General features: G+C 33.1%; 1 protein-coding gene across 3 annotated transcripts in view; it reads right to left on the reverse strand.

The window, feature by feature from the left end:
* The window catches only part of LOC143044725 (structure-specific endonuclease subunit EME1-like), a 28835-nt gene continuing 13954 nt past the window's right edge, over positions 1-14881 (reverse strand). For all 3 annotated transcript variants that reach the window (XM_076216828.1, XM_076216830.1, XM_076216829.1), the window contains 4 exons: positions 12160-12275; positions 6549-6732; positions 4026-4082; positions 1-161 (listed from right to left, as the gene is read on the reverse strand). In XM_076216828.1, the coding sequence (XP_076072943.1) occupies positions 51-161; positions 4026-4082; positions 6549-6732; positions 12160-12275 (468 nt within the window). In that variant the 3' untranslated portion in view covers positions 1-50. The remainder of the gene's footprint in view (positions 162-4025; positions 4083-6548; positions 6733-12159; positions 12276-14881) is intronic.

Genomic DNA, 14881 nt, shown 5'->3' on the forward strand with positions numbered 1-14881 from the left:
TGTTTTTTCATATTTATTTGGCACTTAAAAAAAATTGATTGTTATAATTGTTATTTGATGGCACAGATTGGATCGATATTTGTGAAAAACAAATAAAATCTTCTAGACATCTCCTTTCCAATACGTCTACTGGTTTCCAGTACTCCTGCTCCTCTCCTCACCTGTCAAACACATGGATAAATGATAAATCATTAAGACATTTGTTTCTTTTCCGATTATATTACACACAAAGGATTTTAATATATATTTAAATTAATAAACCGTTGACACAGAGATATGTCTAGCCTGTCTACATAAAATTCAGAAAAATAGCAACATTAATTAATAATTCAAAGTCACTGGACCGTGATCCTGAGGATATTGAGGGCCTAGAAATGGTTGACAAACTTAAATGTAGAGACAGCAATGTAACTTGATAGAAAATATTGTTGTCTATTGTAAGAAGTTCATATCAATCTGTCTTATGAAGAAAACTTAACATTGAAAATTGCTAATAAATTCAAAGTCACTGGACCATGTACTAGGATGCAGAGTCTCAAAATAAATAAGAAAGATATGTACTGATAGTAATGCAACTTTCTACAAAATGTCATTAACTTATCACAAGGTTTCGTATCAAACTGACTGAACTGAGCATAATCTATGTATTACTAGTATATTATTAAGTTAGAGATTTGTTACCAAATTACTTTAAACCTTTACTAAATTCTTTCATATATACAAAGATTTGGTCTATCAACACTGTAATTTAATATTTAAGCATTGCTCTTATTGGAATAAATAAAGATTTTGTTATCTGTCAATATATAGAAAACATTCATATGTATTTCCTATAGGGTTCTATGTTAAAGGAAATCCCCCCCTCCCCTTTTGCAGACCATCTTGGATGATCGCCTACAAGTTACACAATCTGTCAGCATCCCATAAAGAACATTCATGCCAAGTTTTATTTCATTCCATTAAGTGGTTCTCTAAAAGAAGACATTTGTATGTATTGTCCTTAGGGTCCTATGATAAACAAAGTTCCCACTGGCGGCCATCTTAGATGATGGATCCCATACAAAGTTGCATAACTTAGTCAGCACCTCATAAGGAACATTCATGCCATTAAAAAGGCATGTTTTATTTCATTCCATTTAGTGGTTCTCTAAAAGACGACATTTGTATATATTTCCCATAGGGTCCTATGCTAAAATAAAAGCACCTCTGATTGCCATCTTGAATGATGGATCAGATACAAAGTAACAACACTTGGTCAGCATCTCAAAAGGAACATTGATGCCATGTTTGGTTCCATTCCATTCAGTGGTTCTCTAAAAGAATTTCAAATTGTAAAATGTTAATAATGACAGACGATGACAACAAAGGATAAGTGATGTGAAAAGCTCACACAAGGCACATCATAACGAAGGATTATTTTTTTACAAACTTAGTCTCTGAAGAATCTGGTTTTGAGGGCAATTCTTTTTATATAATTTTCATATTAATTCATTCATTATACTAATAAAGGCTTGGGACAATTAATAGCTGAACATATCACATAGACATGCACCTATTGTCTATTGTTGAAGACTGAATGGCACCCTTAACTAGAAGCTCTGAAGAGCCTGTGTCGCTCACTTTGGTCTATGTGCATATTAAACAATGGACACAGATAAATTCATGACAAAATTGTTTAATCATGATGTGATTGTAGATCTTACTTTACTGGACATTCTTCTTGCTACAATTATCTCTATCTATAATGAACTTGGCCTAGTAATTACAGTGGAAAATATATTCTAAAAATTTACAAAAATTTACAAAAATTTATGAAAATTGTTAAAAAATGACTATAAAGGGCAATAACTCCTTAAGGGGTAAACTGACAATTTTGGTCACGTTGACCTATTTGTAGATCTTACTTTGCTGAACATTATTGCTGTTTACAGTTTATCTCTATCTATTATAATATTCAAGATAACCAAAAACTGCAAAATTTCATTAAAATTACTAATTCTGGGGCAGCAACCCAACAACAGATTGTCTGTTTTGTCTGAAAATTTTAGGGCAGATAAATCTTGACATGATAAACAATTTATCCCCTGTCAGATTTGCTCTAAATGCTTTGGTTTCAGAGATATAAGCCAAAATCTACATTTCGCCCCTATGTACTATTTTTAGCCATGGCGGCCATCTTGGTTGGTTGGCAGGGTCATGCCACACATTTTTAAAACTAGATACCCAAATGATGATTGTGGTCAAGTTTGGTTAAATTTGGCCCAGTAGTTTCAGAGGAGAAGATTTTTTAAAAGTAGACTAAGATTACCAATTTAGGGGCAGCAACCCAACAATGGGTTGTCCAATTCATCTGAAAATTTCAGGGCAGATAGATCTTGACCTGATAAACAATTTTACTCCTGTCAGATTTGCTCTAAATGCTTTGGTTTTTGAGTTATAAGCCAAAAACTGCATTTTACCCCTATGTTCTATTTTTAGCCATGGTGGCCATCTTGGTTGGTTGGCCAGGTCACCGGACACACTTTTTAAACTAGATACCCCAATGATGATTGTGGCCAAGTTTGGTTTAATTTGGTTCAGTAGTTTCAGAGGTGAAGATTTTTGTAAAAGTTAACAACGCCGGACGCAAAGTGATGGGAAAAGCTCACTTGGCCCTTCGGGTGAGGTGAGCTAAAAATGTCATTTAGTTAATTGGTGTCATTGGGTTGCTGCGTCATTGATATGTACCCAACATTTTCTTTTGTTCATATACAATACATTGTAACAGCATACCTGCCAAGTTTTGAAAGTGCCCATGGGGGTTTTAATGCGCAACAACAATTTCGAAGGTTACAATTCTTTGCAATGTATTTTATGGTCTAGAAAAAGTGTCATATTTGAAAGATGAGCTTTCAAGCCTTTTTATTAAGTTTATTGGTATGATTCTAGTAATTATATCAGTAGAAAAGATGAACATGTAGCTATAAGCCCAGGATTTATTTTCATGTGTAAGGATATTACATGATTGTTGACTTTTCCAATTTAAAATTATGCACAAAGAAGGACCTTTATAAGGTTGGGAACAACATCTAGGGTAACCCCTCCATGTAAGGACATTAAAACCCACTTTTTAAGTACAAATAAGCACATATTCATACTATTTGAAGAAATCTTTTCCCAAAGAACTATACATTTTATGATCTATCTGGTATCATATGGTCAACACATGTACAAGAATTTTGAAGTGTTCTTGAACTTTAACTTCTTTATTATTCAAAACAATTGGTTCCTTCATTTAGAAAAGTTGTTCCAAATATAAATTATAATGAATTTTTCCATTTTTAAGTTAAAAAATCTTCATTTTTCTATTTTATGTTTTATAATAGTAAAATGATCCCTTGTCTTAGGGACAGTTTCTCATTTAAGGGATACCACTCATGTTGGGAGGGGGGGGGGGGTCGTCCAAACCTGTTTGTTTGGTCCTTGTGAAAAATAAAGAGTAGTACATTGTACTTTAAATGATTTGGTAATTTAATTGAATACATAAATAACAGATGTTACAGCAATTGTAATGTCAATAAATTAGTGAATAAACTACTATTTATTATCTTTATGGTAGTATGGTAGTACTGCATCATTGAATCAGACATGCTTTAATTCTTAATCTGTGTAAGAACCTCATTGATGGTGAAAATCACCTGCCATGTGGCATGTTCACGATTTTACAATTCTGACTAACACACAGAGGAATACAACACAAGTTCAAAATCTAGCATGTTAGAATAATCTTGAAAATGTTTTTGATTGGCTCATTAATTTGATCACGAGAAACACAGAATTTGATTGGCTGTACACGATTGTCTTTCCTTAGAAACAGTTCAAAATTGGGAACAATCAAATTTTTTCGTGTAGATTTTCACAAAATCGTGTTTTAGATGTTTTATCACGATCACAATCGTGCAATCGTGACAAAGGGTCAAAATTGTGTAGTACACGCCTAAATCGTGAAAGTTGGCAGGTAATAACATTCATTCAAAAATATTTACCACAATATTATCTAAGACTTTAACTCCCTCTTCTTGTGAAGAACACATAGAGTAAGCCTACAACAAAACAAAAATATTCTTAAAGAAAGCTATATGTGACATCTGAATTACAGTGACTTGATTGTTACAAACAAGAAATTATTTGAATCTGGAATAATTTTGAATTCTGGAAAATTGATTAAAAATGTATGATGAAAACTATCCCAACTAAAAAGGGTTATTTCATTTGGTCAATAAGTTTCCATGGGGAGATAATCTAATACCAAAAATCGTTTTTAATATAACATATTGATTGAACATCTTATTGCCAGCCGCATTGAAAAATTTAAAACAAGAATGTCCATAGTACACAGATGCCCCACTATTATAATTTTTTTCTGTGTTCAGTAGACCATGAAATTGGGGTAAAACCTCTAATTTGGCATATATATATAAAAGGGAGATCATATCAAATGGATATTTGTACTTAGTTTCAAATTGATTAAACTTCAACTTCATCAATAAAGGGCTGCGCTTTAGCGCATGATACGCCCGTTGCTCTTTTAACTTGTCTTTTATGCTTTAAATGAATTTATATGATCAACTAGAAATATATATACAAATCAAAAGGGATGTTACATTAATATATTCACCAAAGTTTCATAAAATCCCCCTTTTTAAGTATAAAAATTCATTACTTAAGAAAACGTAAAATCTAAAATTTATAAAAATGGAAAGGGAGCTTATGTCAATAGATATAAACAATTTATCAAAGTTGCATAAAATTTTGTGAAAGTGTTAGTTATTGTCCCAAAATTGGAAAATCCCCCCTTTTTTAAGCATAAAAATTCATAACACGGAAATGTAAAATGTGAAATTTATAAAAATTGAAAGGGAGCTTACATCAATAGATATAAACAATTCACCAAAGTTTCATGGACATTGGTGAAAGCCTTTTTGAGTTATTGTCCGAAGTGTTGAAAATCCCCCTTTTTTTATGAATAAAGCCCCATAAATCCAAAACTTAAAATCTGAAATTTATAAAAATTGAAAGGGAGCTTACATCAATAGATATAAACAATTCACCAAAGTTTAATGGACATTGGTGAAAGCCTTTTTGAGTTATTGTCCGAAGTGTTGAAAATCACCCTTTTTTTTATGAATAAAGCCCCATAAATCCAAAACTTAAAATCTGAAATTTATAAAAATTGAAAGGGAGCTTACATCAATAGATTCTAGAACACACCCGCGGGCATTCAGAGCGTGGTTGAAAGTGTGTAAAGTGTTGTAGGAAGAATTTTGTAAAATATTTAATGACTTGAGAATTTTAGGAAAAGTATCAAAAGTCATAGGTACTTGGGGACAGGAAAAAGTTTTTTGTATACCTCCTCCTATTTCCAAAATTCCCAATTTTTGGTTTTCTATTTATTTCATTAGGGTTCCTGATCCCGATATCCCGGGCTTACATGTACAAACATGAAATCCCGAGGTCCCGAAAAGGTCCTGCCCCCCTCTCATTCATTACTTTAAAGTGTATTTTGTTTTTACTGTTAATTCTCAGTTTAATAATCGATCCACGGCGGTCATTGATATATTATACAGACCATCTCTATCTAATAAACTCTGTGACCGCCGTGGATAGTTAACTTGAAAATGATATCAGACAGAAAATACTCTTTATTCGTAGTATATGTATGTTCAAGGTATACAGAAAAACGCAAACCGGAAGTCTAATATGACTTAAAATTTCGTCCAATGACGGAAACATATCCGGACGCCTTTTTTCTCGTTTTTCTCCCAAAATAACTCAATCTGAATAACCATATGAATGGATGACAAATATGACTATCCACTGTACCTATAGGACATAGATGCATGATGATTAATTTATTGTGGTAGGAAGAGAAGCGACACCCAAAATGAGGTCTTCTCGTTTAATAGTATAGATAAACAATTCACCAAAGTTTCATGGACATTGGTGAAAGCCTTTTTGAGTTATTGTCCGAAGTGTTGAAAATCCCCCTTTTTTTATGAATAAAGCCCCATAAATCCAAAACTTAAAATCTGAAATTTATAAAAATTGAAAGGGAGCTTACATCAATAGATATAAACAATTCACCAAAGTTTCATGGACATTGGTGAAAGCCTTTTTGAGTTATTGTCCGAAGTGTTGAAAATCCCCCCTTTTTTATGAATAAAGCCCCATAAATCCAAAACTTAAAATCTGAAATTAAAAAAAAACAAAAGGGAGCTTACGTCAATAGATATAAACAATTCACTAAAGTTTCATGGAAATTGGTGAAAGTGTTTTTGAGTTATTGTCCGAAGTGTGGACGACGGACGGACGGACAGACGGACGGACAACGGTATACCATAATACGTCCCGTCTAAAAGACGACGGACGTATAAAAACCACCTTGACCAAAAACTTCTTTTAAAGTCAGGTGGGGCATAAAATCATATTTAGCTTAAAGTATATTTCACTGAGTATTTAAAATTTTGACATATTAAGGATAAAGATAATTGAGGAAAAGTAACTGTTACCTTCATAAGCAATTGTGGAGATGGGTATTCAGCAATTATAGCCTCTGCCATATCAGGACTAACATTTTTGAATTGCAGAAGCTGCTGCTTCCAGACCTTCAGTAAACCTTGACCAGATTTATCTACCTTGACACCAGTGGAGCCATCTTCGTGAAAGGAAAATATGGAGTTAAGTCTATCTTTCCTGTAAAAGAAATGTTATATGTCAAGAATTTTTTTTTTTTATGAATAATGCTATTAAATACTTTATTATCACTCACCACTTAAATGGTCAGCTTGGAGGACCTTTTTCACTCAACCTAAATTCTACTCTATCAATTTTCTTCTTTAATCAAGATGCCTACATGAAACCATGTAACTATGTTTGTTAACCACTGACATTTGATTAATAATTCATAGAACCAATATAGTAGTAAAGATTTCTTTGTTAAAGGAAGGAACCTGATCAGATAGAAAAATATATATCTAGTGGACAATTTGGAGTAAAAATGTGTAAAGGGTTCCATGATGAAATGAATTATAAATTCTCATGAACTTATAAAATCAAAGAGCTGAATAGCTCTGAGGGGAAAGACGGCCCTTGTTTCTTTTTCTTTTTTTCTTTTTGGGGGGGGGGGGGTATCTTTTAATAGTCTTCATATAAAGAATGAAAAAAAGAACAGCTAGAACATGTAGAAAGGTTGACAATATTAAAGTCAATTGTTGTTTAATCTAATTTTGTTTCCTTAGTTTAAGATTCAATTTGGACTAATGGAAGAGATCTGCATCTTCTAAATCTAAACATTCGGTTAAAGTTGATAGTTAATTATGTAAAATTCAACTGAATTCTGTCATTTAACAACAACTACAATGTTTTCTGAAATCTTAATTGTGTACCACTGAACTGCAGGCTAGGTCATTTTCCATTTTTAGTGACAGTACTCTAAGATTTTAATTTTTTTTCTTAAGAAAGTTAGGAATGAAAAATCCATTCAGTTTTAAATTTCCATTGATAAAGTTCCCAGTTACAACTCTCATCACAGGGATACAGGTACTAATAAAAAACAATATGATTGATGTAAACTGTGTGAAGCTTGTTTCCAGATCCTACATTTTGACATATTTGTAAATTTCATGAATAGATGGGTTTAAACTATAAAATGAAACATTTTTTAGTTCACCTGGCCTGAAGGGCCAAGTGAGCTTTTCCCATCACTTGGTGTCCGTCGTCGTTAACTTTTACAAAAATCTTCTCCTCTGAAACTACTGAACCAAATTAAACCAAACTTGGCCACAATCATCATTGGGGTATCTTGTTTAAAAAATGTGTGGCGTGACCCGGCCAACTAACCAAGTTGGCCGCCATGGTTAAAAATAGAACATAGGGGTAAAATGCAGTTTTTGGCTTATAACTCAAAAACTAAAGCATTTAGAGCAAATCTGACATGGATAAAATTGTTTATCAGGTCAAGATCTTTCTGCCCTGAAATTTTCAGATGAATCGGACAACCCGTTGTTGGGTTGCTGCCCCTGAATTGGTAATTTTAGGGAATTTTTGCTGTTTTTGGTTATTATCTTGAATATTACTATAGATAGAGATAAACTGTAAACAGCAATAATGTTCAGCAAAGACCTAGATGATTCTGTATTGTGATTGACATGCTCCTTATAATAAGGGTGGTGTAATTGGTTCATCCACTTTTTGTTAAGCTGAAGAGTTTTAAATGCATTACAGCCTTAAGGAGCAAAATGAAACATTTTTCTATAAATGAACACTATCAAATACTGGGTACATAGGCGGATCCAGGGGGGGGGCCCCCTTTTGTGGGAAAAATTTGGTTGATTATGTGGGGAATCATTGAAGCATGACTGGACCAGGCCCCCCCCCTTTTGGAAAAGTTCTGGATCCGCCACTGGGGTAATTAATAGATTTATTTTTTTAAATGGAGTCACCGTTCATTTAAGCTCACAGTCTACCTACAAAAGAAGCATTTTTGTTCAAGTACTATTTTTCTATTGAACTAATAGGAGAAATAGAGGTAATATCGAAATAAAAAAAGGACTAAATTACAGAAATCACTTAAATTTTTAAAGAGCTTAGTTTGAAGACACCTTATTTGAAAAAATAATAAAAAAAATTTGTAAGGGTTCCGCGGAACCCAGTGTCTCGCCTACTTTTGCTGTTAATCGCAGACTCAACAAAATGAGGAAAAACATCAATAAAAATTTCCCTCTCGATACTGTCTTTTGATTGAAAGAAGCTTCCAAGTTTGGTAAAAAATCCAGGATAGTTTATGAATCTAATAAATGTTGTATAAACTTTAACTGCAGACTGTATGTAATGTTAACTGGAAGAAAAACGAAGTCCATTGATAAGTAAAATACGGAAAAAGTGAATTTTTTTTTTACAAAATTTACTTCTGAATAATATCTTATGATCAGAAACAAGCTTCTGTCTAAGTTTGGTAGAAATCCAGGATAGTTTAAAAACATTATAAAAATTTTAAAAACTTAAACCACAGAGTGAATGTTTTGTTTCTGGCAAAAAAACTAAGTCCACTTATAAGTAAAATACGGAAAAGTGGAAATTTATTTTTACAAAATTTTCTTCTTGATACTATCTTATGATTATAAACAAGCTTCTGTCCAAGTTTGGTACAAATCAAGGATAGTTTATGAAAGTTATTAAAATTTTAAAAACTTTAACCACAGAGTGAATGTAATGTTTCCTCGCAGAAAAACTAAGTCCATTTATAAGTAAAATACGGAAAAGTGGAAATTTATTTTTACAAAATTTTCTTCTTGATACTATCTTATGATCATAAACAAGCTTACAAAAATTTACAAAAATTTATAAATGACTATAAAGGGCAATAACTCCTTAAGGGGTAACTTGACAATTTTGGTCATGTTGACTTATTTGTAGATCTTACTTTGCTGAACATTATTGCTGTTTACAGTTTATCTCTATCTATTATAATATTCAAGATAATAACCAAAAACTGCAAACTTTCCTTAAAACTACTAATTCTGGGCAGCAACCCAACAACAGGGTGTCTGTTTTGTCTGAAAATTTCAGGGCAGATAGATCTTGACCTGATAAACAATTTATCCCTGTCAGATTTGCTCTAAATACTTTGGTTTCAGAGATATAAGCCAAAATCTACATTTTACCCCTATGTTCTATTTTTAGCCATGGCGGCCATTTTGGTTGGTTGGCAGGGTCACGCCACACATTCTTTAAACTAGATACCCCAATGATGATTTTGGCCAAGTTTGGATTAATTTGGCCCAGTAGTTTCAGAGAAGAAGATTTTTGTAAAAGATAACTAAGATTTACGAAAAATGGTTAAAAATTGACCATAAAGGGCAATAACTCCTAAAGGGGTCAACTGACCATTTCGGTCATGTTGACCTTTTTGTAAATCTTACTTTGCTGAACATTATTGCTGTTTACAGTTTATCTCTATCTATAATAATATTCAAGATAATTACCAACAAGAATGTGTCCACAGTACACTGATGCCCCACTCACACTATCATTTTCTATGTTTAAAGGACTGTGAAATTGGAATAAATTCTCTAATTTGGCATTAAAATTAGAATGATCTTATCAAAGGGAACATGTATACTAAGTTTCAAGTTGATTGGACTTCTACTTCATCAAAAACTACCTTGACCAAAAACTTTAACCTGAAATTTGCACTATCATTTTCTATGTTCAGTGAACCGTAAAATTGGGTCAAAACTCTAATTTGGCATTTAAATTAGAAAGATCATATCATAGGGCACATGTATACTAAGTTTCAAGTTGATTGGACTTCAACTTCATCAAAAACTACCTTGACCAAAAACTTTAACCTGAAGCCAAAAACTTTAACCTGAAATTTGCACTATCATTTTCTATGTTCAGTGAACCGTAAAATTGGGGTCAAAACTCTAATTTGGCATTTAAATTAGAAAGATCATATCATAGGGCACATGTATACTAAGTTTCAAGTTGATTGGACTTCAACTTCATCAAAAACTACCTTGACCAAAAACTTTAACCTGAAATTTGCACTATCATTTTCTATGTTCAGTGAACCGTAAAATTGGGGTCAAAACTCTAATTTGGCATTTAAATTAGAAAGATCATATCATAGGGCACATGTATACTAAGTTTCAAGTTGATTGGACTTCAACTTCATCAAAAACTACCTTGACCAAAAACTTTAACCTGAAGCCAAAAACTTTAACCTGAAATTTGCACTATCATTTTCTATCAGTGAACCGTAAAATTGGGGTCAAAACTCTAATTTGGCATTTAAATTAGAAAGATCATATCATAAGGAACATGTGTACTAAGTTTCAAGTTGATTGGACTCCAACTTCATCAAAAACTACCTCGACCAAAAACTTTAACCTGAAGCGGGACAGACGGACGAACGGACGAACGAACGAACAGACGGACGAACGGACGCACAGACCAGAAAACATAATGCCCATAAATGGGGCATAAAAACAGTAAAATATCCTTAAAATTGTTAATTTAGGGGCAGCAACCCAACAATGGGTTGTCCGATTCATCTGAAAATTTCAGGGCAGATAGATCTTGACCTGATAAACAATTTTACCACATGTCAGATTTGCTCTAAATGCTTTGGTTTTTGAGTTATAAGCCAAAAACTGCATTTTACCCCTATGTTCTATTTTTAGCCATGGCAGCCATCTTGGTTGGTTGGCCGGGTCACCGGACACGTTTTAAACTAGATACCCCAATGATGATTGTGGCCAAGTTTGGTTTGATTTGGCCCAGTAGTTTCAGAGGAGAAGATTTTTGTAAAAGTTAATGACAACGGACGACGATGACGCCGGATGCCAGACGCCAAGTGATGAGAAAAACTCACTTGGCCTTTTAGGCCAGGTGAGCTAAAAAATGGCATTTATATACCAAAGGGAGATAATTTGGAGCTTTTTCAATGAAATATACATTTTAAAAGTCATCTGGGTCCATAATGAATTGGTTTTTTTGATTGATTTTTGTACCATATAATAGAGTTACAACTGATAAAGTAATAAATAAAATTTGTAATGAACAAGAATGTGTCCAAAGTACACGGATGCCCCACTCGCACTATCCTTTTCCATGTTCCATGGACCGTGAAATTGGGTAATTATCTAATTTGGCATTAAAATTAGAAAGATCATATCATAAGCAACAAGTGTACTAAGTTTCAAGTTGATTGGACTTCAGCTTCATCAAAAACTACCTTGACCAAAAACTTTAACCTGAAACTCCCACTTTCATTTTCTATGTTCAGTGGACCGTGAAATTGGGGTCAAAAGTCTAATTTGGCTTTAAAATTAGAAAGATCATCTCATAAGCAACAAGTGTACCAAGTTTCAAGTTGATTGGACTTCAGCTTCATCAAAAACTACCTTGACCAAAAACTTTAACCTAGACGGACGAACTGAATCACAGACGGACGGACGGACGAATGGAGCCACAGACCAGAAAACATAATGCCCCTCTACTATCGTAGGTGGGGCATAAAAAAGAAATGTTTAAATTTTTTTTTAAATTTTTGTACCCTCAAGCCTCCTTAAACAGTGAAATAATTTACAAAGACATTGTATTATTTAAACTAACTTTGCAGGTTTTTCTGCTACAGCTTTAGTATAAGTCTTGATAAGGTCTGTTAATTCTTCAGTAGTCTCCAACATCTGTACCACACAACCTGTCTGAAGCTGGACCTCAGCACAGGCCTGCAAATAAAAACTATATCTTAACAATAAAGCTGGACCTCAGCGCAGCCCTGCAAATATTAAGAGTGCACTCACTGAAATGTCTTGCCTTCTTTACTTACCATTGATATTATTTTGATAGTCTTAAATATAAAGCTTTACTTTAACTATCACATAAACTTAACATGATCCAAGAAAATGAGGTCACGGTCATATAAACCAAATGAGAAATACATGTACACCTTACAATAATTATATACTCTAAATAAAGTTGACCTATTGCTTATAGTTTCTAAGAAACAGACTTAACCAAGAAAACTAAACATTGACCAATGAACCATGAAAATGAGGTCAAAGTCAGATGAATCATACCAGGCAGGCATGTACAGCTTACAATACTTTCATACAACAAATTTAGTTGACTGATTGCTTACAGTGTAACAAGAAAAACACAAAAACATAACAGTGAGCAATGAACCGTGAAAATGAGGTCAAGATCAAACAAAACCTGCAAGACTGACATGTACATCATAAAGTATTTCCATACACCAAATATAGTTGACCTTTTGCATATAGTGTAAGAAAAAAAGACCAAAACTCTAAAACTTATCTTTTGACCAATGAACTATGAAAATGAGGTGAAGGTCAGATGACACCTGTCAGTTGGACATGTAAACCCTACAATTCCATACACCAAATATAGAAGACCTATTGCTAAAAGTATGAGATATAAACTAAACCATGAAAGCTTAACTTTGTTCACTGATCCATGAAATGAGGTTGAGGTAAAGTGAAAACTGTTAAACTAACTTTGCATTAAGTTTGACAGGCATGAGGACCTTGCAAGGTAATTACATACCAAATATAGTTATCCTATTAACTCTTTTTTCAAGTAGTCATTGAACCATTAAAATGAGGTCAAGGACAATAGACATATGAAAGACTGAAATGTCTTAACATAAGGCATCTATATACAAAGTATGAAGGATCAAGGTATTCTACCTTCTGAAATATTAAGCTTTTAAGAAGTAAGTAAACGAAGCTGCCAGACCTCTATCCCCATGTCAAGCTAGACAAAAAGGCACATGAAAAACAGAATGGACGATTGTCTTTGCTGAAAAGTGATTAAATAATGAGGACAATCCTCATGGAATTGTAATTTCTGTATGATATTAGTTCTGAGCTTCAGATCAATGTCAGGTTTGAAATAAAAAGAATGTGTCCCTTGTACACGGATGCCCCATCCGCACTATCATTTTCTATGTTCAGTTGACCATGAAAATAGGGTAAAAACTCTAATTTGGCATTAAAATTAAAAAGATAATATCATAGGGAACATGTGTACTAAGTTTCAAGGTGATTGGACTTCAACTTCATCAAAAAAAACTAATGGACGAAGGAACGAACAGACAGCTAACGGAAGCACAGACCAAAAAACATAATGCATAATAAATGGGGCATAAAAACACAGTTAAAACATTATAAGTAGTGTTGTCAACGGTTAACCGGTTAACCGATTAACCGTTCGAATGATTGAATACCGAATACCGGTTAATCAGACTTTTTTTCAATTTAAATAGATTTCATATAAATTTGTATTGAAATCATTAAATAGTTGTGTTTTCTTTAAAAATGTTGTCATGGTAATTAATTTGACGGATCAACTGTCCAGTATACTGATTGGTATTGTTAATACAAAAATATAAAATTAATTAAAACTTGTCTCTCAGCTCGGGGCAAGATCTTAAGGAAACATTATTAGTTTCATGTTTTTTAACAATAATTTTTAATCAGTAATACGATTAAATTTTACGATTCACTTCATTATTTCACTTTTGATCTTATATTGTGTAGACCTACATGTGAATGTGCGTCGTGCAAGTCTTTGTCATAACTATATACTAACTCAAAAACTGTAAAAAGCAAACCAACGTGAATGTAATCAATGTATACTTGATGGTATGAATATCAGGATTAATCAATTTTAATTGAAACACCTCACATTATTTTTGGAGACAACAAGACAAAATGAAAGAATCATCGGTTTCAGACATATTCAATTCTACGAGATCAAGACGTTTTTTTTATTTTTCAATTTGAAGTTAGTACAAACGCCATAATTGATACCGTGTATTTGATTATTAAAAGTAAAACTTCGACAGGAATCTTCACAGACAGGCCTTATAAAAGCAAAGGCCAAACTTCCATTCATCGTATTATAAAAACGGAAATGTGTGACTTGGATGAAATGTAGTCACATTGACACTCATACCACATCTTCTTACATCGATGTTTAGGGTACTTTTGATAAGGCCTTCAAACATTAACTTAAACTACCGGTTAACCGGTTAATCAGTCGAACGATTATACGAGTAACCGGTTAGGCAAAAGTGTACGATTTGACAACACTAATTATAAGCAATCATTAGCTAACATTTCCAGGAGGCATTAATATGGTAATCAGAGGGCCCTCAGGATTATCATACTATACTGGAGTGGGGAGACTTTTACTACAGGAAAGGAATTTATACATCTACAGTAGTTAGATTACAAAGGCATTCCTGAATTTACTGTAGTTTGATTACAAAGGCATTCCCTAATCTACAGTATTTAGATTACAAAGGCAC

The sequence above is a fragment of the Mytilus galloprovincialis genome, chromosome 9 (assembly GCF_965363235.1).
Source record: "Mytilus galloprovincialis chromosome 9, xbMytGall1.hap1.1, whole genome shotgun sequence".
In the NCBI taxonomy this organism is placed as follows: domain Eukaryota; kingdom Metazoa; phylum Mollusca; class Bivalvia; order Mytilida; family Mytilidae; genus Mytilus; species Mytilus galloprovincialis.